The sequence below is a fragment of the Entelurus aequoreus genome, linkage group LG27 (assembly GCF_033978785.1).
Source record: "Entelurus aequoreus isolate RoL-2023_Sb linkage group LG27, RoL_Eaeq_v1.1, whole genome shotgun sequence".
In the NCBI taxonomy this organism is placed as follows: Eukaryota; Metazoa; Chordata; class Actinopteri; order Syngnathiformes; family Syngnathidae; genus Entelurus; species Entelurus aequoreus.
Window position 1 is genome coordinate 14358083 of NC_084757.1, and position 27672 is coordinate 14385754.

The window sequence follows — 27672 nt, forward strand, 5'->3', positions numbered from 1 at the left end:
GGCATTAATGCTAATTGAATAGGCTTGCCAAACGTCCCTTGAAACACGGAATCATCCCGTATTTAGAAACAAAAGTGTGTGTTCCGTATTGCGCTGTGAAAAAGATGCATTTTGTCCAGTATTTTTTATTAAGTAAGTGGTTTTCGTGTCCCTGGGTTGGCGCGCCCTGTAAAAGAAAAAGCCAAATTAATTGACATGACAGTTTCACTACAGTAGCCAAGACGCACCGAGCAGGCATCTTGTCTATGCAGCAGGTACCTAAAGTAAGTGTATAAAAGTTCAAATAGAAGTGTTCTGTTGTCTATGGTTGTAATAAGCGCATTATTTGTGTGAGCGTGTTTGTTTGGTCACTGAATGCAGTTGGTCCGAGGTCGATCACACGTCGTCAGTCAATGAGGATATTACACCTTTCAGTAGGAGAAGAGAGGTAGGTGGCTTCAATTATTAGTGGTGTGTCATTTGTTCCGCATTAATGAGCTATGAGTGTGTGTGATGCTTTTATTTATAGACAAATTACGCAATGTAGCATAAAGACAATAATCTCACTGAGAGGGCATCTCTTTCATAAATAAATGGAAATGTTGCTAGTGATATTAGTGGAGCAAATACCTCACCTCTCTTTTCGGAAGAGACGATAAGAAAGCGGCTTAAAGATGGTCTGTGAAACAAAATCTATGCGAAATGTTGACCAAAGCACCACTATTACATGCTATGTAGACCACAAGGAAGTGTTTTAAATTTAGAGAAAACATCATAATATGACGCCTTTAAGACCCGGCGGGTACACTACAGTCGTCCCTTGCTACATAGTGCTTCAAAGATCGTGGCTTCACCACATTGTGGATTTTTTAAAAAGGATTTTCTACATATTTTTAAATTCAATTAAGTATGTGTCTTATTCATGTCTTATATGTATCACGGTGCAGTATTTGTCTTGTTTTCTGTTCCTGTGTTATGTTGCGGAGCGCCATTATTGCTAACAACACTGCTCTCAGCAAAGTAGAGATGAACTTTGTTGATTCAAGATGCGCATAACCTTCAACATCAATAACATCGCTTTGACGTGATCTCTGTGGATTGACAAAGCAACTAAACACTAACTCGCTAACACAAAATAAAAGTTAAAAAAATTAAAGTACCAATGATTATCACACACACACTAGGTGTGGTGAAATTATTCTCTGCATTTGACCCATCACCCTTGATGACCCCTGGGAGGTGAGGTGTCATGTCTGTGTTGATCATGTTTTTGTTTGGCCATGTGCTGTTTGTTTTTTGGACACTTTCTTAGTTCCTGGTTGTTCACTCCCTTGTTTTGTTTCCATAGCAACCCATTAGTTTTCACCTGTCATGTCACGCACCTGTTTCACGTTTTGAGTCACGCACCTGTTGTTAATCATGTCTGTGTTATTTAAGCTTTTCATTTTTTGTTGGTCAGCCTGGCGACATCACATTCATGCTCTGCACTCTTGACACGCTGCTTACTCTGTCCAGGTCATAGTTCATGCTGCTCTTTTCTTGCCACGTAAGTTTTTTGTTTATCCATGTCACGTTTAGCAGCTCTTTTGTTTCATGTCCTTAGTCTACGTTAAGTGTAAGTTTTTGTTTCATAGTCGAGTTTCTACCTCCGCCTTGTGCGCGCCTTTAGTTTGTTCTTTTTGTTATAGTAAAAATAAATATGTCCTTACCATCACGCCATGTCCGCTCCAACTTTTATTGCATCTCGGGAAAACAAACAACCCATAGTCCAAGTCATGACATGAGGAGAGCATTGAGCAGCAGTGGTGGCCGCGCCCGGGAATCGTTTTTGGTCATCTAACCCCCAATTCCAACCCTTGATGCTGAGTGCCAAGCATGGAGGTAACGGGTCCCATTTTTATAGTCTTTGGTATGACTCGGTCGGGGTTTGAACTCACGACCTACCGATCTCAGGGCGGACACTCTAACCACTAGGCCACTGAGTAGGGTAAATGCTAACATACATTCTAATAGAGGCGCCTGTGACTGTCAAGTTGACCAGGTTTTTGAAGAACAACACAAGCCCGTGGTTTCAGCACTTAAAGCCCAGTTATGACAGAGAGAAATCACCTAGGATGTGACAAAGTATTTCCACGTCGCAGCTGTGTTTAGTGGTCGGATAACGACTATAGCAGTGACGCTTGGAAGATCCTCCGGGCTACTGTAATCTACAGTCGAAGAAACTCAAAGCCTCTATATAGGGTGAAATGAGAGTAAAGGTGAGTATATGGGTGTTATTGCACGTTTAGAGGGCTCTAATTATGTAACAAAATGCTCTAAATATGAAAATATTTGATTTATTATTAACAATCCTACTTTGTGGGTAACCGTATACTAAACTGTAAATACAGTTCATATATTCTACATACTCACCCTGCTTATTATCTTTGATTAAATGTTGTATAATATACAATTAAAAACCTTATTGTCTCCCCTTACTGCCATGGACAGACGACATATATCACAAATATGAAGTAAGTGTATTTTATGCAAAACTGCCACATGATGAATTCAGACAGATGTATGAAATAATTTAAATTGTCATTTAGCTTGTTGCTGTGTGTTATCCACATCAGGGCTAATGAAACTGAAGATTACTATGTGCATAGTGTACAGTAAATGCTGAACTGCTCATACATGATAGAGGTGAAATAGAACCTTCAGGTGTGATTGAGAAGATTGGACATCTCCATCCAGGACAGATCCCACTGTACCTCTGTCACATCCTGCTTGGTGGCCGGAATCGCCACCTCAGGAGATTCCTCGTTAGAAGGTGTCCAACAGCTCTGGGTGTAGAGCATCTTGTACCTTTGCAACAATCAACAAAAGAGTCAGTGATTCCTCAAATGACGGACAGGATTTTTATGTACTGTATATCAGGTGTCTAATGTTTCTAGTGAAGGCTGCATACAAAAACATTGAAGGATGAAAATGGCTGCCAGAAGGTCGCCTTGGCTGGCAAATCCTCGGTGTGCCTTCCAAAATACTTGTAAAGCCATCACAGAATATAAAAGTGTATTTTTTATACTGACTTCGTATTCACATGGAAAACAGGGATCCATTTTTCCCTGCCAATCACAAGTTTCCTGGGTAGTGGCCGTGCAAAACTGCAATTGACTTGCTTATACACTACTGCTCTTGCTTCTGGCCGGGCGACATGAAGACTAATCCTGGACCCGAGGAAGTGAACAATGTGGCCTACATACAGCTAACGACACAGCTAAACCATGCTTACGCCATCTTTGCCTGGGTCTGGCAGGGCGCTGACTTCATCCATGTCAGTCTGGTTTTGATGATGGGGCTATGGCTTCGACTTCCTTGAATCGGTGCCCAACCAACTTGAATACAAATGGCCGGGCAGTTGTGACTCTGGGATCAACATGTCCAACTTTTGCAGAAACTACATCAAACAAAGCTGTTTTCGCCGACCCGAGACACTTCTGTCGGGACTGGGGACACCCAGCCATCTGTCAATGCGGCGGCACGTCGAGACAACGATAGGAACTTTACAACAGGTAAGTGCCTCTCAATTGCCCACATTCTTGCCACCGTTGACGTGGTTTCTTTGCCGAGGTCTAAAGGACAACACCAGATACAGTATGAAGTCGGAGTCCAGGAAGGAGAAGGCAGAAGAAGATTCCTGGAAGCAGACACCTCATTGCATATTCATACATTGTGATGTATATTGTAAGAGCGCAAGGGGAAGGGCATGTCCGGATAGCCCTGTGTAAGTCGCCGTGTTGAATGCTGCTGTCCATCCATCTTCTTCCACTTATTCGAGGTCGGGTCGCAGGGGCAGCAGCCTAAGCAGAGAAGCCCAGACTTCCCTGTCCCCAGCCACTTCGTCTAGCTCCTCCCGGGGCATCTCAAGGCGTTCGGAGGCCAGCCGGGAGACATAGTCTTCCCAACATGTACTGGGTCTTCCTTGTGGCCTCTTACCGGTCGAACATGCCCTAAATACCCCCCCAGGGAGGCGTACGGGTGGCATCCTGACCAGATGCCCGAACCACCTCATCTGGCTCCTCTCGATGTGTAGGAGACAGCTTTATGTTACTTTTTTGGAAAATGTCAAGTTTGACATTGATGCTGGTAGTGTTGTTAAGGCATTCGACACTAATAATCACACAACTTTATTAACAAACTGTCCAATTTTTTTCTGTCGAGGAATTCATTGAACTGGCTGGAATCATATTTGGTGTCAATAAAGCTATGTATTTGTGTACAAAATGTAAAAGCCTCTTCATCTTACAATAACCTTGGTGTGCTTCAGGCTCGAGGTTCGATCTTGGGCCCGCTATTATTTAGTATGTATGTCAATGACCTGACACAAATTTGTCCATCTAACGTACTTTGCAAAGCGGCACTGCGCCTATCAGCTGCTATGTCGGAGGTATCAAGGTGGCAGCAACGCTGTCATGTTCACCTTAATGTGTGCAAGCCAGTGTATGTTCTTCTGTAAAAAGAAAAACAAGTATAGATACCGATCCAGATGTATCTGTACTTGGAACGAAACTTAGGGTAGTTGATGAATTTAAGTATTTAGGAGTTGTACTAGATGTACAGTTATCCTTTAAGCAGCAGGTTAAAAAAATCTATCGCAGCACTTGGATTAAAAAAAGGTGAGAAACACTATCAAATTCAACAAAGAACTCATAGTAAAGTACACAGGTGGTGTCGTTGTTCCTCTTGTTTGTCACGATGCGATGCGGTTGTTGTGATTGTTAGGATGCGGGTGAACGAGGTAGGAGCGTGAGGTAAAAAGGGGGATTTATTGATAAACGTAGAAAACGCGGGAGCAGCAAGAAATGCTCTGCCCGGACAGACTATGAAGAAAATACAATAAAAAAGAAAATTGCTGAAACCCAGCAAAGCACCCACGACGGGAAATGTGGAGCTGACGGCGTCCACGAAGTAGTGCGTATTAGTTTTAGCATCAAAAAGCTCCTCTGTAGTCCAATGAAACGATAACATCATTACTGTCCCGACAACGAAGGTAGAAAAAGGATCAACTTAAATAGTCTTAATTGCAAACAGAAAACAGGTGAGAGGAAATGCTCTGGGACAGAAGTAAAGCAGCCACGGGAAAACTAACCTGACCCTCGCCACATCTTTGTAGTTCGCTGAACTCCACACAAGGATCTGGGCGTTCTCAATAGGAGATGTATTTCAGAAGGCGAGGCCTTGTAAAAAAAATAATTGTATGTGATTGGATAAACCACTTGTCCATTATCTTGAATGACGTGCTACTTCAACCACTCACATCGAAATCAACCCGTGACGCTGATGAGAGCGACGCTGGGAAATCCAAACCCGGTCGGAAGAAGAGCCAAAACATCCTTGCCACCAATAAATGCCTTCAAAACCGTTCTCTGTTCATCTTTTAAAGAATTAATATTCGATAGATTCGACAAAACAGTTGCAATAGCAGAATCAATGTCAGCACACGACGCAGCGAGGGCTGCGTGCCGCCATTGTCGCTTCGGCGCTACGTCACATCTATGAAATCCCCCCCGGCGATCCTGATTGGTTCATTATTTTTTGCTATTTGGAAGGAGTTTGTAATGCCTTCGAGCCCAGATCCTTGTGTGGAGCTCAGCGAACTACAAGGGTCTGGCGAGAGTCAGGTTACAGGAAAACACCAACAAAACCGGAAGAGCCGCCAAAATAAAAGCACAGGACAGGAATTACGACAAAACACCGGAGAACACTAACAAAACCTGACATAAACGCACGGCCTGGTGTAACCAGTCGTGACAGAAGTAATGGTATATGTTCATTAATCCATTTTATTTCTTATTTATATGTGTTTGACATTGTTTTTGCATGTAAAACTGTCTTTGAATTAATCTGTACAAAAATGTTACTTTTCAAATTATTCCGAAGGCCAATAAAAATAGCCCTCCAGGCCGTACTTTGGGCATCCGGGTTTTATACCCGTTATATTGTTCTGATTAGAAGTGATTGTGTCTTTCAAAGGCTACCTACCGGAAGTAATGAATAAGCCAGATAGCTGCCAGGATGACGATGATAAGAATGCATGAACCAATCCAATATCCTGTTGAGTAGAAGCACTCATGTTTGTTCACATATGCGCGAGGGTGAAGCATTGTGGTGCAAACTACATGAGCCAAGATAACAATGATCAACGTTATTAGTTTACCAGGACTGACGTCAGCTGATAAGTCCGCAGATAACGAGTGGCCTAAAACATATAACAAAGTTAACTTTCAATGACTGACGTCTGACAAGAAGAAAAAGACAACAAGTATGTCTTACCTCCTACTGATAACCAGCTCTCTGGGCTCTCCAGCTTCCTGTCCTGAGAAGCACACTTGTAGGAGCCTTGGTGCGCCTCTGTTACATTCTTTAAGGTTAGTTTTATATCCCTACCAGGGCTGGATGAACTGCGAGTGCTTATTTCAATGCCATTCCTAAAAAAGGTGCTTTTAGTGTGGTTGCCTCTCCAGTAGTGACAGGATAAGACCACACTACTTCCCTGTGGTACGGCAAAGGCGGGAGTCTTCATGATGACCGGACCAGCTGTGGGACAAAGACATGATGAAAGATGTCAGTACGATGCTACGTGTTATGCTGTGTTCATTTCTTTCAAAGACTCACAGCTAACGGTGACGTGGATGGCGTTGCTGCGGCCTTCGGCACCCTCGCACCAGTACAGCCCAGCATGCTTCCGTGCAGCATAGATGACACAGATGCCAGATCTCACTGGACTAACAGAGCCCCCAAGTGGTGAACATGCAGCAGTGTTGGAGTCATAGGTCCTTGTTGCATAGCTGGGAGAGGTTTGCTTCAGCACCCACGCCGAGGAGTTTGTCAGGGGCTCAGGGCATTGGACAGTGAAGGTGTCTCCAATGAACATGTGCCGTGTGCTGGGAGTCAGAGTCAGTGAGGGAAGAGGTAGATCTGAGGCACAAGATAATTGAAAAAAACAGAACCATCAATCACAGTCAAATGCTGTAGAACTAGGTTCTTAGGTCAGGATTAGGGGCGTGACGATACACGATGTTGGGTTCACAAAACGAGACCAGATTGTCACATAAATTTTAAGCAACGGCCCGTGAAGATTGGTAGAGTTGTGCAATTCCAAGTGTGTGTGTGTGTGTGTGTGTGTTCTTGTATTTCTACCATTCTTGAGTCATCAACAAGGAAAAGTACCTTTCATATAAGGACCGGTGAACAAGTTAGGACCAAAATCATGGTCCCAATACTTAAAACCATTGCATCTAATAGAGAATGTCTCATTTATGAAATCTATCAAAATTAGAGTGGTCCCAAGAAGGAGGGATTTTTCAAACTGACTGTCTGTTTTAAAAGTGCTCTCCCTCTGGTCAACATATGAAATAACAAGTGTTGGTAAGAAATTGAAATGCGCCCCCTTTGGCCAAAATGTATTGAATAAAAAAATATATATAGAGAGACATACTGTAATAGAAAATGTTCATAACCATTACAATCCCGCCCCCCACTGTGCGCACCTCGCTGATAGTCCCTCCCAGTCTCCTCCTCTTTGGAAGTGCACGAAATCGCGCACGAGAGCTATACGTGCACGCGCAAAGGTTGTTGACAATCTGAAGTTGCATCGAAGGATCCCCTAGTTCGTATTTTGTTGCTGAATTTTTGTTTTTGTTTTTTACACTAATTGTGAAATACTCATTCATGTTGCTAAGCTGTAATGTCGCCATATATTATACATCAGTGGTGGGCCGTCAGGGAACAGCAAGGCCTTCTCTGCTGGCCTAACATAACCAGAAATCATGATCATAATTAAAGATAAAAGTAATTTTGTATTTACTTTCTCTAAATATCTAAAAGTATTCATATTCTCTTCATGTCATATTATGGTCCTTCCAGCGCTGTTGTTTTTAGGTTATACAGTTTTTATCCAATCAGAATTCAGCTAGCTTATGTTGCCATGCTGTACAAAATCTGCCCGAAGCCTTCAGAATCAACAATGCTGGCATATGTGCACTGTAAGTGAACGGGGACATACAGTTGACAGACAGTTGCGATAGCCAATCAGATCACGACTTGTTGTCAGTAAGGCCTTCTACATGGCCTAAGGCAGATATATATTGTGATGTTATGAGCTAGGTAACATGAGAACTCCATTACCCAGCATGCCACAGATGTGACGCGCATGGACAGTAGCAGCGTTTAGCCAGTTTCGGCGGTGGGATGTTTTTGATGAGCACCTTGTGGAGTAAACTTTAAGAACTCAGTCAACACGCCTCGTCTGCATCTTTTATGATTAGACAAGACAACACATATATTTGCAAGGCCATTTTCAAGAAGGATATTTAAAGAGAAACTACATCTGGTGAGACGATGTCGGCCAACCCCGGAAGCTCGAATGGGTGCTACAAATTGTGGGTTCAGATATTTTATTTCTTAATTTTTTCACGTTTAATGTTTTTTGCAATTTAAATTTTGACAGTACCACATAAGAAATGCTTTAATTGCTGATGCGGATTTATTGATTTTCAAATGCGCCAGAAAATAACCCGTTATGTACACTGTTGGTGGTGATTCAATGCCCAGTAGTGTGCAAATGTGTTCCTGTATAGTATTTCTCCAGCAATGGTCATGTGGTGACATAAACTATAGTATTTTGAGAGGTAATTATTGAATTCGGACATCACTGAAGGCCTACGTGGGAGACGCACGGCCCGCCACTGTTATACAAAGATTTAGCGACAATCTAAATGCAAAAACCACAAACTATGTTTCTGCTTACAATACACGAAACAGCGGTAACACGCGTCGCCACGTAAAAGGATACACACAAAATGTAGGAAAATGGAACTTAAGATGTCCTGTCTAGAAGGAAAACAGCCACTTACACGTACAAAGTTAGTCCAAGACTGGCTCGCAATGCCCTGCTTCTTGAATATGCTGGACCAATATTTATTTGAATTTTGGCTCTACTTTGTTTGTTTTTTTAGATGTACAGCATCTTTCTTTGCTCTTTTGTTTTTTTTTAGCACTATATTCTGTAACGGCAACCACAGGCACTGCGATCTTTCCAGGTGGGTGTTCGGCAGCCCATGTTTTACGGCAAACAAGTTCGCAGCGTGCACGCGCTTTACTATATATCGCGTCAGCCAATTAGGAGGCTCCTTCGTGGGCTCTGCTCACCCCTTTCTCTATATCCTTTGGTTGGATCTGGATGGATTGACTGCCAGAAAGACAAATGAGTTTGTCTTCCTATATTTTATTTACTAAAATTCTTAATTATAAAGCACAGACAGCACGCAGACGAAAACAATTTTCAGAAATAATTTCTCTTACGATATACTGTATGATGCTAATATTACTTTTTTTTTTTAGTTTAAGAATATAACTCAGGTACCCCAGCTTTAAAGTATTAAAAATAAGTCATATATTAATATTGTTCACTTTCAATGCTTAAGCAACTTCAGATCTATCCGTTGACATAAAGTATTAAATGTATCTTATGTTTTATGCGCTTTTTTGTCAAATAAAATCCTGTTTTAATGGCAAAAACACAAAATATGCAACATTTTCCAACAAAAATTTTTTCTAAATAAAATAATTGATGTGGAGTAATTGGAGCCCTAAATACGTAAATTATTTATAACATAATTGCGTTTGATTCATTATTATGTTTTGAACAATGACAGTTAAAAAAAAAAATCTGACTTCCAAAATGGCCCCACTCAAAAAAGTTTTAAAAATAAGTCATTTATCAATATTTTTACTTTCAACGCTTAAATCTCAAGATCATCTTCAGCTCTATCTGTCGATTTTAAGTTTTTATTATTTTGTTATGTTTTCTGCCCTTTTTGTCACAGAAAACCTTGTTTTATTCATATGGCAAACACACAAAATATGCAATATTTCCCCCCCAAAAAAATTTCAGAGTGGAATATTTGATTCAAAGTAATTGGAGCCTTATATAGGTCAATAATTCATACCAACATCGATTTTAATTAATTTTTTTTTTTTTAAAGAAATGACAGTTTTAACGTAAAAAATCATTAGTTTCAATATTGCAACATTGTCTCATTATATTACACCTGTTTGCTATTTCATTCCACTTCTGAGGGTTTTTTTCTTAACAGTATTTTACTAATTTAATTAAACTCCAATTGTTTACATTTTTGTTACCCATTTTTGCTGCATTTGTTTGAATTGATTTTCAAGGCTTCACTGGCCAATAAAAAACAAGCTGCCGGCCGCAAATGCCCACAAGCCACACTTTAGACACTCCTGCTTGAGGTAATTAAGTATTAATTAAGACAAACAAATATTCAAGCAAGCACAACATGTCATAATAGTAAGAACTCAAAATTATTATTTTTGCAAAAGAAAACCTGTAATTCACACCAAAAGGAATTTTACGAGAATATTCACTAATTTTGACTGAAAGACGGCTATGAAAATGTGTAACTTTATAACAATGAATTTATAATATTACAAGATATATCAATGCATATAAGGAGATAAGATAAGATAAGATAAGATAAGATAAGATAAGATAAGATAAGATAAGATAAGGGACTGTGCAGAATTATAGCAACAGTCTACCAAGTCAAATTGCTTGTGTGTCAGCATACTTGGCCATTAAATCTGATTCTGATAAGAATGTCTTAATGTTAAAATATGTCAATATGACGTGGGGCAGTTAATACAAGTACAGTAAATGTTTATTGAATTCATACCTCTCTGACAATGCCAATTAAAGGCATTATTAAACTCTTTGTAAAGTGGTAAAGTGCAGATACAACACATAATACATACACATCCATACATACAAAATTAGGAAATGTATGATTGCTGTGCAAAGTGCTACTTAGCTTTAATATATACGGTCGCCGACAAACACGCAAGAACAACTTAACACTCAAAATACATCAAATGCAAAAGAAAATGTTGCAAAGGTCAAACATACCAAAAAACTCCTGAAACAACTGAATGGGAGAAACATTGTCAGTTGACGGAAAAATAACAGCGTGCCAGGCTATACCAGAGGCGTCACACCTGAGGGATGACCGTCTTTAAGACGTGTACGGGATGCCCAGAAAAAAGTGGGCCGACTTTTGAAGAGACGGAATGAAAGGTAACATTTTTTGGGATAATTTGCAATTTTATAGAGTAACCAATTAACATTGCCAACAGCAGAAAATAGATACCACATATCCATACCCTTAACTGGTATCCTGGAAGTTGGGCAAACTTCTATCTAGAACTTGCAGCGTTTTTCTCATGCAGTTGTTTTGGGGTTTGTGTGTTTTTGGCATTAGCAGCATTTTTCTTATGCATTTGTTTCCGATTCTCCAGCATTTTTCATTTTGCAGCATTTTCCAGTTGCATTTTTTTGTATGTTTTTGTTAATTTCCAATGGCATTTGTAATGTTTAGATATTATTTGATCATATGGGCAATTTATAGCTATATAGCGCCTCCCAGAGGAGAAGAGTGGAGAGGGAGCTTCCACAATGGGATTTCTTTTATTTTCTTTTTAGAATGGAGGATTTTGAATTGCGTCCTGGACCAAACATGTCCGCTTTTTTAGACAAGAAGACACAAATTCATTCAGAATACAAGGAAACCTCTGTTTTTGTAAGTAATCCGTTCCAGAAGGCCAGCTGAAGAATGCCTCATAAAAAACAAAAAGTGCAAATATTGGGTTTTAAATCTGATGCCACTCTTCACCCACTTACCAGATACACTCAGCGTGGTGGGCCCGCTCATGAACGCCACGCTGCCGTTGCTGTCGGAGCGCTCGGCCCGGCACCAGTAAGTCCCTGCATCCTCCCTCGTCACCGCCGTGATGAAGTAGCTTCCGCCAGATATCAGGTGGCGGGGGTTCCCCGGAGTCTTCTGGATGGTGTCGGGTTTGTGCCGGAACCAGCGGTAGCTCCACACGAAAGTGGCGTTGGACTCCACCGTGCACCGCAACAGCACGCACTCCTCGAAAAAGACCTTTGACCCCGGTGGCCACACGGACACGCTGACCTTCAAGTCTTCTGAGTAGAAAGACAATCATTCATAATGTCTTTGTGTACTTTGGAAATTTCAAAAGTTGGACGATTTCTCCTTTAGTTGACTTTAGTTTCCTATTCAAAAGTGGCCTATAATGATTTTAATCTACATTGAACACCCTTCCTTGTGGTCTAGATCAGTGGTTTTAGCAGTACCACCATAATGACCGACATTAAAATACAGTAGCGCAGTAGGCCTAAGTATCAATCAATGTTTATTTACATAGCCCTAAATCACAAGTGTCTCAAAGGGCTGCACAAGCCACAACGACATCCTCGGTTCAGATCCCACATCAAAGCAAGGAAAAACTCAACCCAGTGGGATGACAAGTATTAATTAAAAACAAGGCAGAGGTTGTATTAAATAGTATATTTAATATTTATAGTATATTTAACATTACACACAGTTTGAACAGTAACACTGTGTTTGAAAATAGGGAAAAAACTGCGGACCACTAGTGGGACACGTAACACAGTTTGAGAATCCCTGATCGAGACTACAGATGGGCGATATGGCCTTACATCTATATTACGATATATATTGTAGCCCCCTGCGATAATGTTTAGCTATTCCTTGTCCTGCTGAAACAGTTTATTTGCCACCATGGAGGTTTAAAAACTTTGGACATGGGTCGAAAGCTGACTGCATGCAAAGTAACGATGTATATATATATATATACACAAATATACCGTATTTTTCGGATTATAAGTCGCAGTTTTTTTCATAGTTTGGGGTGCGACATATACTCCGGAGCGACTTATGTGTGAAATTATTAACACATTACCGTAAAATATCAAATAATATTATTTATCTCATTCACGTAAGAGACGAAGCAAATGTCAGCGATCGTCACACACGTCAACCAATAAGAATTCGGCGGGGACGGGTCATGGCAGAAGTGCATTGTGGGTCATGGGATGCTAACTGATGCTACATCCGTAGCTATTAAAATTGATTATTTCAACATTGGCGGTAACTTATAAAAACTGAGAAGAGCTGAACAAAAATGGCACCGAAAAGGAAATCATATACTGCAGATTACAAGCCGGACATAGGCGATCGAGCAGCAGAAAGAAAGAAAGCGGCGCATACCAGGAGCGACAACGAGGAAGAAGATTTCATCGGATTTAGTGATCAGGAGTGACAGATTTTTTGGTAAACGTATAGCATGTTCTATATGTTATAGTTATTTGAATGGTGGCGGGGTTGAGGTGTGGTGGGGCGGGGGGTTTGGTGGTAGCGGGGGTGTATATTGTAGCTTGGAAGAGTTAGGGCTGCAAGGGATTCTGGGTATTTGTTCTGTTGTGTTCATGTTGTGTTACGGCGCGGATGTTCTCCCGAAATGTGTTTGTCATTCTTGTTTGGTGTGGGTTCACAGTGTGGCGCATATTTGTAACAGTGTTAAAGTTGTTTATACGCCCACCCTCAGTGTGACCTGTATGGCTGTTGACCAAGTATGTCTTGCAGTCACTTACGTGTGTCTGCAGAAGACGCATACAACATGTGTCTGGGTCGGCACGCTGTTTGTATGGTGAAAAAGCGGACGCGACGACAGGTTGTGGAGGACGCTAAAGGCAGTGCCATCACGGCACGCCCTTAATATTGTTGTCCGAGTGAAAATTGGGAGAAATTCGGGAGGGGCGCTGAAATTCAGGAGTCTCCCTAAAAAATCGGGAGGGTTGGCAAGTATGCACGTGATGGAAAATGGATGGAAAAATTTGGGTGAGTATCTGAGAATGATTATGACATGCTGTGATTTATTGCTAAGCATAATAGTCCCAGTTTATTTTGCCATTTAAAAATACAACATAATTTCTAATTGAATTTAAATTCATATGCCATCTTGTTTATTTACCTTTTGATGCTGCGACTTGAAGCACACATGCTGCCACACCTGAAACAAGAAACGTATTTTACACACATGGTCTCAGCTTGGTGTCTTTACAAAATCAGTCTACAATATGTATAGTGTGTGATATGCTTCGCTGACTATGAAACTGGCCTAAAAATGTTACATACTGTAGAACGCCAGTAATGACCATCTACTGTATACTGCAAAGTCAATGCTGTAACGATGTGATTCTCTCACTCATTAAAGAATCTTATTTATAGTATCGTTGTCCCTATGGGAAAGAAAAGAATGTGCATACACTTGCCGTGTTTTCCTGTTACACACACAAACAAGAGAAAAGCATGGTCTAGGGTTGTACTGGTACTAACAAAAGTACTGCGGTACTATTGAATTCAAAACCATACAATATTGCTTTCAAAAAATACAGTTTTGTTTTTTTTCATCCGCATGCTGCCGTGCGGCGGTGACGTACAGAGCCGAGGCGCATGATGTTGAGTGTGTCAAGACGCACTTTTGAAGCGCATACAAGCAGAAACAGTGTTGAGAGGAAGAATGGCAAAAAACTGCAATGCTACTGGTTTATAAAGAGGGTACGTGAAGCGCAATATGGAGGTATTTGTCATGATCGGTCACTACAGATCATGTCTGTTTATGGTTGATGTTATTTATGTTGTCAGTGCCAAAAAAAGTCTGCGGGCTTTAGAGCATTTTCTATTCGGTGTCCAGTACTCTGGAATGCCCTACCAGTAAGTTAGAGATGCTGCCTCAGTAGAAGCATTTAAGTCCCATTTTAAAACTCATTTATATACTCTAGCCTTTAAACAGACCCCTTTTTAGACCAGTTGATCTGCCGTCTCTCTTTTCTTCTCTGCCCTCGTCTCCTGCGTGGAGAGGTTATCAGGTGACCACGGATCAGCCTCCACGGAGGAGGCCCTAGATGTTCCATGTTGGTACCCAGGATGGACCACTCCTCTGTGCATCAGTTGGTGACTTACAGTATCTGCACTGCTGACGTGTTTCAATTCAAGATGATCCCCTGCTGGCCTCCCAATGGACTGCACTTTCACATTATAAACCGTATCCGCTCGGCATCCATTGCACCGAACCCTTCCAAGGTTTCTCGTTGTTCCCAGTGGGTTGAGTTTTTTATTGCCCTGATGTGGGATCTGAGCCGAGGATGTCGTCATGGCTTGTGCAGCACTTTGAGACACTTGTGATTAAGAGCTTTATAAATCAACTTTGATTGATTGATTGATTGATTGATTGAGAGTGCTGCTAAGCCTCCCTTAAATACATTTTCCTGTTGCTAGAAGCATTGAGTATTGAGCTTTGAGTTGTGTGCCTTCACAGATGTGTAAGTTACCCATGCCTTGGGCACTAATACACCCCCATACCATCACAGATGCTGGCTTTTGAACTTTGTGCCGAGAGCAATCCGGATGGTTCTTTTCCTCTTTGGTCCTGAGGACACGACAGCCAAAGTTTCCAAAAACAATTTGAAATGTGGACTTGTCAGACCACAGAACACTTTTCCACTTTGCATCAGTCCATCTTAGATGAGGTCGGGCCCAGCGAAAGCCGGCGGCGTTTCTGGGTGTTGTTGATAAATGGCTTTTGTTTTTCACAGTGGAGAGTTTTTACTTGCACTTACAGATGTAGCGACGAACTGTAGTTACTGACAGTGGTTTTCTGAAGTGTTCCTGAGCCCATGTGGTGATATCCTTTACGCACTGATGTCGTTTTTGTTGCAGTACTGCCTGAGGGATCGAAGGTCAAGGGCATTCAATGTTGGTTTTCGGCCTTGCCGCTTACATGCAGTGATTTCTCCAGATTCTCTGAACCTTTTGATGATATTACGGACCGTGAATGGTGAAATCCCTAAATTCCTTGCAATAGCTTGTTGAGAAATGTTGTTCTTAAACTGTTCGACAATTTTTCTTACACATTTGTTCACAAAGTGGTTACCCTCGACCCATCCTTCTTTGTGAATTACGGTGCATTTCATGGAATCTACTTTTATACCCAATCATGGCACCCACCTGTTCCCAATTAGCCTGTTCACCTGTGGGATGTTCGAAATGTGATGTTCTGTGGTCTGGATTATGTTTAGTTATTTTCTGCTAGTTTTGGACTCCAAATAGTTCCTGTTTTTGCGCTTCCTTGTTTGTTTTGTCACCATGGCGACTCATTAGTTTCACCTGCCTCATTTGTTTGGACTCACGCACCTGTTCTAATCAAGAGACTATTATTTAAGCCTGTTTTTTCAGTTAGTCGTCCTGGCGACATTATTCTGTATCATGCTCTGTGCGGACTTGTTATTTGCTCTGTTCATGCCGTCGATTCACGCTCTGCCAAGTACGTTTTTTCATGTCACAGTTAGCGAGTTTTTCATGTCCATAGTTTCTGCCTATGTGTTAGTTTTTGTTACATAGGCTTAGTTGTGCCCTCGCCTTGTGCGCCTTTTATTTGTACCCGTTTTGTAGTTTATAGTCAAGAATAAATCATGTTTTTACCTGCAAGTCCGGTCAAGTTCGTTTGCATCCCGGGAAAACAATCCTCGCAGTAAGCTGCGTAAAACTCCACATCATGACACCAAATAAGTGTTTGATGAGCATTCCTTAACTTTATCAGTCTTTTTTGCCACTTGTGCCAGCTTTTTTAAAACATGTTGCAAGCATCAAATTCCAAATTAGCTAATATTTGCAAAAGTTTACTAGTTCGAACGTTATGTATCTTGTCTTTGCAGTCTATTCAATTGAATATAAGATTTGCAAATCATTGTATTCTGTTTTTATTTACGATTTACACAACGTGCCAACTTCACTGGTTTTGGATTTACAGCTGAAATGGACCATAAAGAATCGCCTGACAATCACAAATACATCATTTACTGAGGGGGACGACTTTCTGACAGTTAGACAATGAGGCCAAATGCCTGAATATTTATGCAAAATCAGTCTACACTTTGTTTTGAATCATATCGTTGTGTATGTTTTTGCTTTGTATTTCATTTACTTACACTTTAGTGAAGTAAATATGGCCTGATATTGTTTATTTAAATGACATCAGTGTAGAAATATACTGTATCGCTCTTGCTTCTCAAGCAGTCATCACACATACAAAATAATGTTGTATAAAAAGTGTCAATAAAACCTACTCACCCAGCATTGAAGCCATGAGGATTCTGTTCATTCCTTCCAATACGGTGGGCTCTTGTTCACTCAACAAAAAAAAAACATATATAAATATGATTCTTGTGTTAAATGTTCGGTGTTGTGGCTTACTGGAAGTCGTAGTATCAGTCTTGAGGAGCGACAGTGGACAGTCACAACAGACAGAGATAGACATCTTGGTGGAGACGTTTCCTTCCTGTGACAAACATTAAATGGGCAGAGCGTCACATACAAAAACTGATCCTCAAAACCACTTAAATGCATCACATTAAAGGACATTTGATTAAAATATATTCCCACGGTTGTATAGTCAAGTCTGCCATTTGTTTTAATTATTTGTCTTCTGTAATATATTAGATTTCAGTTCTAACATATGGTATTTGTATGCTCGATTAACACTTAAAACCTTTAGTATTTCAGTATGTGGAATTAAATTATGGAATGGATTAACCAAAGAAATCAAACAAAGCACCATATATGATTCAGTTTAAGAGACTGTTCAAACTACAAGTGTTCACAAAGTACACAGAACAAAAATTATGATGACCATCTTGAACCCTTTTTTTTTTTTTTATTGAGACAAATATTATTTATGTATTTAATATTTGTATGCTTACTATGGTATATTATTTAATTATTATTTATTGTTCACTGTTCTGTTACACAGAACAAGGAAATGGGATACAATTGCTACGGTATGAAAAGGGGTAGGATTAAATAAGCTCTAGCTGCTTCTTCCTACTCATTTTCGGACATGCTGTAATGAAACTGAACTGAATTGTTGTAAGATTAAATATTACATTAATGAAATCAATATATGCCTCTAATAATTTAAGGCAGGTAATGACAGTTCAGTTAGCTGAAACACTTTAGCTTAGCGCAGGAGCTAACGCCACTGAAATAAACAGATGCAATAACTAACAGAATATACAATTAATACAGCTTGTATTCACACTATGTCACATAAAACAACCACTGTATTATTTATAATTACAATTCACCAAAATGTTGATGGCTAACCAGTGACCAAACACCGTAGTTATATTAGCATAATAGCATATATTAGCTATATTAGCATACTGTTAGCATCACAGTTGGGGATTTTCTAAATGTAAAAAAAAAATCACTTTTTTTTTTTTTTTTTTACCCAAAAATTGAACAGTGTCTGTGTTTTACTCTCAGTCACAACCGCAAGTATAAAAAAAACAAAGCAGCGTTTTGTTGAAATAAAAAAAGAAAGCACATCGGAAATGGAACTAGAGAGGCGCACAAACAGCTGAAGAAAAACGGATCCCAGATCAGTCAGGCAAGAGCTGTGAACGTGCCACACAATTGGTTAGAGAAGAGCAGGAAGATCATCTGATTGGCTTATTTTACTGTCAATCAAATATCTTACAATACTAGCGTCACGTGAACAATATCATGTTTGATTTGACTTTAAATGCATATTTTCGCCGTATATATATGAATATAGATAAATAGAGGGACAAGCGGTAGAAAAATGGATGGATATATATATATATATATATATATATATATATATATATATATATATATATATATATATATATATATATATATATATATATATATATATATATATATACACACATACATACATATGTATATATATTTATGTTAAAATACTGAACAGATGTTTACCTTATCCCAATAAAACATCTGTTCAGTATTTTAACATAAAAGTGTTTGATTGTGAGGCATTAAAAGCCACAAAATGCAAGGGGTCCATCAGAGCCACAAACGCTGGCTGAGTAACAACAATATGAACGTTGCACAGAAAATTTCTCTGCCAGTTTCTGCCTCCCACAGGGATTCTCCTTTTGTGTTTCTGCACCTGCGGTTCCCACACAAGGTTGCAACATTGTTTGTCAACACCGTCTGCTCTCATTTTCTCGCACATTTGACCCTCTGATGTTCTGTGTACCTAAACTCTGTCCTCCTCCTGTCTAGGCCTGCTGTGTGTGTGTGTGTGTGTGTGTGTGTGTGTGTGTGTGTGTGTGTGTGTGTGTGTGTGTGTGTGTGTGTGTGTGTGTGTGTGTGTGTGTGTGTGTGTGTGGTACACAGAACATCAATTTCCACACTTCCATTAGCCCCGGGTCCAGTGGACCTGGACATCTTATATGTAATAGAAATGTGTAGGGGGGGGTGTATGGTGTGTGTGGTCATTAAATATGTATTCTGATATATGTTCTTCACAGAAAATGAGCCAAAGTCAGTGAGTCTCGGTTTGAAAAATTAATTAATTGTATCATTTTTCTTTTAATAAAAAATGAAAACGGGTCCCACAGACCCGAACACCACACAAGGGATATATATATATATTTTTTATTTTTTATTTACATATATGTATACAGAGATGTATACATATCTATATACAGTACAGGCCAAAAATTTGGACACACCTCCCCATTCAATGCGTTTTCTATATTTTCATGACTATTTACATTGTAGATTGTCACTGAAGGCATCAAAACTATGAATGAACCCATGTGGAGTTACAGTATGTACTTAACAAAAAAAAGGTGAAATAACTGAAAACATGTTTTATATTCTAGTTTCTTCAAAATTGCCACTCTTTGCTCTGATTACTGCTTTGCACACTCTTGGCATTCTCTCGATGAGCTTCAAGAGGTAGTCACCTGAAATGATTTTCACTTCACAGGTGTCACAGTTTTGATGCCTTCAGTGACAATCTACATGAAATTAAGAAAATGCATTGAAATGAAAAGGTGTGTCCAAACTTTTGTCCTGTACTGTATGTATACATATATATGTATATATACAAATATTTGAATTATACATATATATATATATATATATATATATATATATATATATATATATATATATATATATATATATATATATATATATATATATATATATATATGTATATATATATTTGTATATATATATATATATACATATATTTATATATACATATACATACATACATACATACATACATACATATATATATATATATATATATATATATATATATATATATATATATATATATATATATATATATATATATATATATATATATATATATATATATATATATATATATACACATATACACTACCGTTCAAAAGTTTGGGGTCACATTGAAATGTCCTTATTTTTGAAGGAAAAGCACTGTACTTTTCAATGAAGATAACTTTAAACTTGTCTTAACTTTAAAGAAATACACTCTATACATTGCTAATGTGGTAAATAACTATTCTAGCTGCATATGTCTGGTTTTTGGTGCAATATCTACATAGGTGTATAGAGGCCCATTTCCAGCAACTATCACTCCAGTGTTCTAATGGTACAATGTGTTTGCTCATTGGCTCAGAAGGCTAATTGATGATTAGAAAACCCTTGTGCAATCATGTTCACACATCTGAAAACAGTTTAGCTCGTTACAGAAGCTACAAAACTGACCTTCCTTTGAGCAGATTGAGTTTCTGGAGCATCACATTTGTGGGGTCAATTAAACGCTCAAAATGGCCAGAAAAAGAGAACTTTCATCTGAAACTCGACAGTCTATTTTAGTTCTTAGAAATGAAGGCTATTCCACAAAATTGTTTGGGTGACCCCAAACTTTTGAACGGTAGTGTATATATATACACAAATATACACACACACACACATATATATATATATATGTGTGTGCGTGTGTGTAATATTGCCCAAAAGCGCATAAAATAAATACAGACGAGGTCATTAAATAAAAGAATGGTTAAGAAAAAACTATCAGATTAAATTTAGATTTTTCATTCCTAATGTTCAATTTTTTTAATATTCATGTAGCCTGATCTCTGTCCTGTTACCTACACGGATTACATATTTTCATAATTTTTGGCCAAAACATCACGATAAATTGTTTTTATTATATTATACATTACCTACAGTAATTTAATAAGGTAATTAATAGTTCCGAAAAAAACAATAACTACAATAACTTTATAATTAATAAACAATCAAAACACATGGTGATTATTGTTTTCGCTTCTGCACAAAAATGACGTCAACGTTTTTATTATTGACATTTGAAACGGAAACAGTCTCCTTCAGGTAACCACGCCCCCTCCCTCCTCCCTTGCCCGGCCCCTCCCTCCTTGCCTCCTTGCCTCCTCACGTCCATTCTCCCAGCATCCATAGGTTATTCTTCCTGGAAGCGAGGATGCTCCGCAGGAATGCCTGCCATTGTTGTTGTGTGTGACTGAGGAGGGGAGGAGAAGAGAAGGAGAAGGAGGATAAACGACTTAAAGAAGAAGAAAAAAGAAGAAGCTCTCTGCTCGCTGCAGCCATGGCCGCGAAAGAGATCACCGCTTTTGGCTTCGTGTGTGTGAACAAGGACATGACAGGTGGGTTTTTGTGCGCTGCGGACTCGAACCCCCGGCGTGGCGGGGGTTCGAGTTGTTTATACATGCATGTGCAGAACGCATGGCGGGGGAAACAACACCAGCCTTTTAATAACATGCCGCTTCTTTTTTTTTTTTAATAACGCAACATCTGCATGAGCCTGAAATGCTGAATTGAGGGGAAAATGGGGCTTGTTCTGTCATAAAGACTGTAGTTTTTGTCCCCGCCACCCCCTGCGACCACGCCATTCTGCCACCGCGCATGAAGGAGGAGGAATGATGGTGAGGGGTTGCCCTTAAGCAGATGTGTAATCGGCAATAATAATACAAGTAATAATACCCTAGCAACGCCCAAAAGGCTCGTCAATTTGTGTTTCCTCCTGCTGAGTTCATTAGTCTTGGAGTGACCATTTAAGCATTTTGCTGCTGACCGGGGCTGGGTGGTCTACCCTCGGTCTTGTGCAGGCCGGCGCAAGGTCGTCGACTGTATTTACCCTATTTAATTACGTCGTCATCCCTGTCACGTGACATATTGTATGCCATTACAATTGAATATCTTCAATATATACCATTACACTGCAAGCCCTCTCCTATAGGATTTGCATGTACTATTTTCTATTAATATTATTAATTACACCTCAGACAAAAGTTGGCTCGCCAATGAAAGCCATTGAAATACAGTAGCGTAGTAGGCCGAAGTACTCATTAAAAACAAGGCAGAGGTTTTATTTAAAAATTGTATGTAACATAGGCGCCGATCTACAAACCCCGTTTCCATATGAGTTGGGGAATTGTGTTAGATGTAAATATAAACGGAATACAATGATTTGCAAATCCTTTTTTAACCCATATTCAGTTGAATGCACTACAAAGACAAGATATTTGATGTTCAAACTCATAAACTTTTTTTTTTTTTCCGCAAATAATTAAATTAGAATTTCATGGCTGCAACACGTGCCAAAGTAGTTGGGAAAGGGCATGTTCACCACTGTGTTACATGGCCTTTCCTTTTAACAACACTCAGTAAACGTTTGGGAACTGAGGAGACACATTTTTTAAGCTTCTCAGGTAGAATTCTTTCCCATTCTTGCTTGATGTACAGCTTAAGTTGTTCAACAGTCCGGGGGTCTCCGTTGTGCTATTTTAGGCTTCATAATGCGCCACACATTTTCAATGGGAGACAGGTCTGGACTACAGGCAGGCCAGTCTAGTACCCGCACTCTTTTACTATGAAGCCACGTTGATGTAACACGTGGCTTGGCATTGTCTTGCTGAAATAAGCAGGGGCGTCCATGGTAACGTTGCTTGGATGGCAACATATGTTGCTCCAAAACCTGTATGTACCTTTCAGCATTAATGGTGCCTTCACAGATGTGTAAGTTACCCATGTCTTGGGCACTAATACACCCCCATACCATCACAGATGCTGGCTTTTCAACTTTGCGCCTAGAACAATCCGGATGGTTCTTTTCCTCTTTGGTCCGGAGAACACGACGTCCACAGTTTCCAAAAACAATTTGGACCACAGAACACTTTTCCACTTTGTATCAGTCCATCTTAGATGAGCTCAGGCCCAGTGAAGCCGACGGCGTTTCTGGGTGTTGTTGATAAACGGTTTTCGCCTTGCATAGGAGAGTTTTAACTTGCACTTACAGATGTAGCGACCAATTGTAGTTACTGACAGTGGGTTTCTGAAGTGTTCCTGAGCCCATGTGGTGATATCCTTTACACACTGATGTTGCTTGTGGATGCAGTACAGCCTGAGGGATCGAAGGTCACGGGCTTAGCTGCTTACGTGCAGTGATTTCTCCAGATTCTCTGAACCCTTTGATGATAAAACGGACTGTAGATGGTGAAATCCCTAAATTCCTTGCAATAGCTGGTTGTGAAAGGTTTTTCTTAAACTGTTCAACAATTTGCTCACACATTTGTTGTGGTGACCCTCGCCCCATCCTTGTTTGTGAATGACTGAGCATTTCATGGAATCTACTTTTATACCCAATCATGGCACCCACCTGTTCCCAATTTGCCTGTTCACCTGTGGGATGTTCCAAATAAGTGTTTGATGAGCATTCCTCAACTTTATCAGTATTTATTGCCACCTTTCCCAACTTCTTTGTCACGTGTTGCTGGCATCAAATTCTAAAGTTAATGATTATTTGCAAAAAAAAAATAGTTTGAGCATCAAATATGTTGTCTTTGTAGCATATTCAACTGAATATGGGTTGAAAATGATTTGCAAATCATTGTATTCCGTTTTTATTTACATCTAACACAATTTTCCTGAGGGAACTCTCCTGAAGGAATCAATAAAGTACTATCTATCTATCTATCTATTTCCCAACTCATATGGAAACGGGGTTTGTAATATCAGTTTCTTCCTACTACTTTTTCAGACATGTTGAAGGTTCAGGATCAAATAAACTCTGCATTTTCTCACTCCTTTTTGGGCATGTTGAAGAATTTTAAATTCAAAAGCTCTGCTTCTTTCTACTACATTCTAAACATATTAAAGAGGTACAGTAGGATTAAGTAAGATCCACCTCTTCCAACTCCTTTTCGGATCTGTTGAAAGGGAATGCAATCTGCTTCTGTTTACCCCTTTTTGGACAGGATGAAGGATTAGATTAAAAAAAAAAGAATCTGTGTCTTCCTACCTCTTTTCGGCCATGATGAAGGGAATGGAATGTTTCTTCTTACCTCTTAACTGGCATGTTTAAGGGTGAGGAATCAACCAGGTCTGCTTCTACATAATACTTTTTTCCCCTTGATAATAGGGTAGAAGAAAAACAACTGCTTCTTCATACTCCTTTTCGGACATTTTGAAAAATGTTAAAGGGGTAGGATTATTAAAAGATCTGCTTCTTCCAACTTCTTTTCAGACATGTTTAAGTGGTATAGGATCAAATATGATCGGTTTCTTGTCCTTTTAGTTCTTGGTTAAGGCGGGGGTCAGCAACCCTCTTTAGCGCCACCCTAGTGGCTCCCTGGAGAATTTTCAAAAATGTAGAAAATAGAAAAAATGGGGGAGGGGGGATATATTTTTCTTTTAATATGGTTTCTGTAGGAGGACAAACATGACACAAACCTCCCTAATTGTTAGAAATCCCACTGTTTACATTAAACATGCTACAATGATGAGAGTATTTGGCGAGCGCCGTTGTGTCCTACTAATTTTGTTAGTCCTTGAACTCACTGTAGTTTGTGTACATGTACAACTTTCTCCGACGCTGCCACAGAAAGACGTGTTTTATGCCACTCCTTTGTCTCATTTTGTCCACCAAATGTTTTATGCTGTGTGTGAATGCACAAAGGTGAACTTTGTTGATGTGATTGACTTGTTGGAGTGCTAATCAGGCATATTTGGTCACTGCATGACTGCAAGCTAATCGACGCTAACATGCTATTTAGGCTAGCTGTATGTACATATTGCATCATTATGCCTCTATGTAGGTATATTTGAGCTCATTTAATTTCCTTTACTTATGTCCTCTGTGTATTTAAAGGCCTACTGAAAGCCACTACTACCGACCACGCAGTCTGATAGTTTATACATCAATGATGAAATCTTAACATTGCAACACATGCCAATACGGCCGGGTTAACTTATAAAGTGCAATTTTAAATTTCCCGCTAAACTTCCGGTTGAAAACGTCTATGTATGATGACGTATGCGCGTGACGTCAATCGTTGAAACGGAAGTATTGGTACCCCATTGAATCCAAAACAAAAAAGCTCTGTTTTCATCTCAAAATTCCACAGTATTCTGGACATCTGTGTTGGTGAATCTTTTGCAATTTGTTTAATGAACAATGAAGACTGCAAAGAAGAAAGTTGTAGGTGGGATCGGTGTATTAGCGGCCGGCTGTAGCAACACAACCAGGAGGACTTTGACTTGGATAGCAGACGCGCTAGCCGACGCTAGCCGACGCTAGCCGACGCTAGCCGACGCTAGCCGCCGACCGCACGGATGATCGGGTGAAGTCCTTCGTCCTTCCGTCAAACGCTGGAATGCAGGTGAGCACGGGTGTTGATGAGCAGATGAGGGCTGGCTGGCGTAGGTGGATAGCTAATGTTTTTAGCATAGCTCTGTGAGGTCCCGTTGCTAAGTTAGCTTCAATGGCGTTGTTAGCAACAGCATTGTTAAGCTTCGACAGGCTGGAAATTATTAACCGTGTATTTACATGTTCATGGTTTAATAGTATTGTTGATCTTCTGTCTGTCCTTCCAGTCAGGGATTTATTTATTTTGATTCTATCTGCATTTGAGCCCGATGCTATCACGTTAGCTCAGTAGCTAAAGAGCTTCGCCGATGTATTGTCGTGGAAATAAAAGTCACTGTGAATGTCCATTTTACGTTCTCGACTCTCATTTTCAAGAGGATATAGTATCCGAGGTGGTTTAAAATACAAATCCGTGATCCACAATAGAAAAAGGAGAAAGTGTGGAATCCAATGAACCCTTGTACCTAAGTTACGGTCAGAGCGAAAAAAAGATACGTTCTGCACTGCACTCTAGTCCTTCACTCTCACTTTCCTCATCCACAAATCTTTCATCCTCGCTCAAATTAATGGGGTAATCGTCGCTTTCTCGGTCCGAATCTCTCTCGCTGCATTGTAAACAATGGGGAAATGTGAGGAGTCCTTCCTCCGGTGATGTCACGCTACTTCCGGTACAGGCAAGGCTTTTTTTTATCAGAGACCAAAAGTTGCGACCTTTATCGTCGTTGTTCTCTACTAAATCCTTTCAGCAAAAATATGGCAATATCGCGAAATGATCAAGTATGACACATAGAATGGATCTGCTATCCCCGTTTAAATTAAAAAAAATTCATTTCAGTAGGCCTTTAATTTATACTTGCATGTCTCATGACACATTATCTGTATGTAATATTGGCTGCATTTCTGATGGTTGTTTGTGTGCCATGTTGTTCCAGACCACAGCAAACGTAACCCAGCTTGCAAAGATTGTTATAAAGTCATTAGAAGAAGACAGCCTGCCGTTTCCTTTAACTTGGACACACACATTTATACACTACCGTTCAAAAGTTTGGGGTCACATTTAAATGTCCTTATTTTTGAAGGAAAAGCACTGTACTTTTCAATGAAGATAACTTTAAACTAGTCTTAACTTTAAAGAAATACACTCTATACATTGCTAATGTGGTAAATGACTATTCTAGCTGCAAATGTCTGTTTTTTCGTGCAATATCTACATAGGTGTATAGAGGCCCATTTCCAGCAACTATCACTCCAGTGTTCTAATGGTACAATGTGTTTGCTCATTGGCTCAGAAGGCTAATTGATGATTAGAAAACCCTTGTGCAATCATGTTCACACATCTGAAAACAGTTTAGCTCGTTACAGAAGCTACAAAACTGACCTTCCTATGAGCAGATTGACTTTCTGGAGCATCACATTTGTGGGGTCAATTAAACGCTCAAAATGGCCAGAAAAAGAGAACTTTCATCTGAAACTCTACAGTCTATTCTTGTTCTTAGAAATGAAGGCTATTCCACATAATTGTTTGGGTTACCCCAAACTTTGGAACGGTAGTGTACCCTTGGCCATTCTAAGCCAGTCATTTCCAGAAGATATCTCACCTTCCGTTTTACTAATGTTTTCTAATGTTGTAAAAATGTGTAGAATAAATATTACATTTCAACATTTCTGTCAACGGAGATTTGTGTCAGCCTGCGACACATAGTCATTTTGATAGTAGGCTAATACAGCTAATTTAGACACTTATCATGTGTTGTCTTCATTATATGACTTATATAAGGCTTTTAATTCTTTGCAGCTCCAGAGAGATTTTTTTTTTGTATTTTTGGTCCAATATGGCTCTTTCCACATTTTTGGGTAGGATTCAATACCTTCTGCTTCTTCCTACTCCTTTTCAGGCATGTTGAAGGGTTAGAATCAAGTAAGATCTGCTTCCTTCCACTCATTTTTGGACATGTTAAATTGCACAAGTGCAAACATGTGACGTTCTTCAGTGCACCTTGTCCATCATGTTCGACACTAATAAACCATTACCACAATTTCCTGAGTAAAAATAGAAAGCATTGCATCGCTGTTGATAATGACAGCAGCTCAGGGGGTATGGCGCTTTTCTTCCTTCCTATCTCTGGTAAAGGGTTGCACATCTACAGTCCACTTAGTGTAATAAAGACAATATTGTTAGGAAATACATCATTAATATTACATACCTTCTTGTCTCTTTCATCC

General features: G+C 39.6%; 3 protein-coding genes across 5 annotated transcripts in view; 1 reads left to right on the forward strand and 2 right to left on the reverse strand.

Moving 5' to 3' along the window:
• The window catches only part of rabggta (Rab geranylgeranyltransferase subunit alpha), a 59834-nt gene extending 57129 nt beyond the window's left edge, over window positions 1–2705 (reverse strand). Inside the window, exon 1 of the mRNA XM_062039331.1 lies at window positions 2677–2705. The gene's annotated coding sequence lies outside the window, so the exon portion shown is untranslated. The remainder of the gene's footprint in view (window positions 1–2676) is intronic.
• On the reverse strand, window positions 1–27662 carry LOC133644655 (uncharacterized). Its single transcript, XM_062039332.1, has 12 exons — window positions 27654–27662; window positions 21204–21303; window positions 17178–17262; window positions 17055–17115; window positions 13897–13935; window positions 11720–12025; window positions 6637–6939; window positions 6295–6558; window positions 6179–6220; window positions 6004–6073; window positions 2733–2826; window positions 1–166 (listed from the first exon to the last, which is right to left on the reverse strand). Exons 4-12 carry the CDS (start codon window positions 17083–17085, stop codon window positions 11–13), a joined length of 1305 nt encoding a protein of 434 aa, XP_061895316.1. The 5' UTR covers window positions 17086–17115; window positions 17178–17262; window positions 21204–21303; window positions 27654–27662; the 3' UTR covers window positions 1–10.
• The window catches only part of LOC133644651 (capping protein, Arp2/3 and myosin-I linker protein 3-like), a 99793-nt gene continuing 93365 nt past the window's right edge, over window positions 21245–27672 (forward strand). For all 3 annotated transcript variants that reach the window (XM_062039328.1, XM_062039326.1, XM_062039327.1), the window contains exon 1: window positions 21245–21448. In XM_062039328.1, coding sequence (XP_061895312.1) covers window positions 21391–21448 — 58 coding nt within the window. In that variant the 5' untranslated portion in view covers window positions 21245–21390. The remainder of the gene's footprint in view (window positions 21449–27672) is intronic.

Bases quoted from the DNA above. Each gene is read 5' to 3' on its own strand.
- LOC133644655 (XM_062039332.1), bottom strand. From the start codon at position 17,085: ATGAACAGAATCCTCATGGCTTCAATGCTGG. The intron at 6,221-6,294 runs GTAAGACATACT...TATATGTTTTAG, and splicing joins GAGCTGGTTATCAGTAGGAG to GCCACTCGTTATCTGCGGAC. The intron at 2,827-6,003 runs GTAGGTAGCCTT...ATTGTTGCAAAG, and splicing joins TGGCTTATTCATTACTTCCG to GTACAAGATGCTCTACACCC.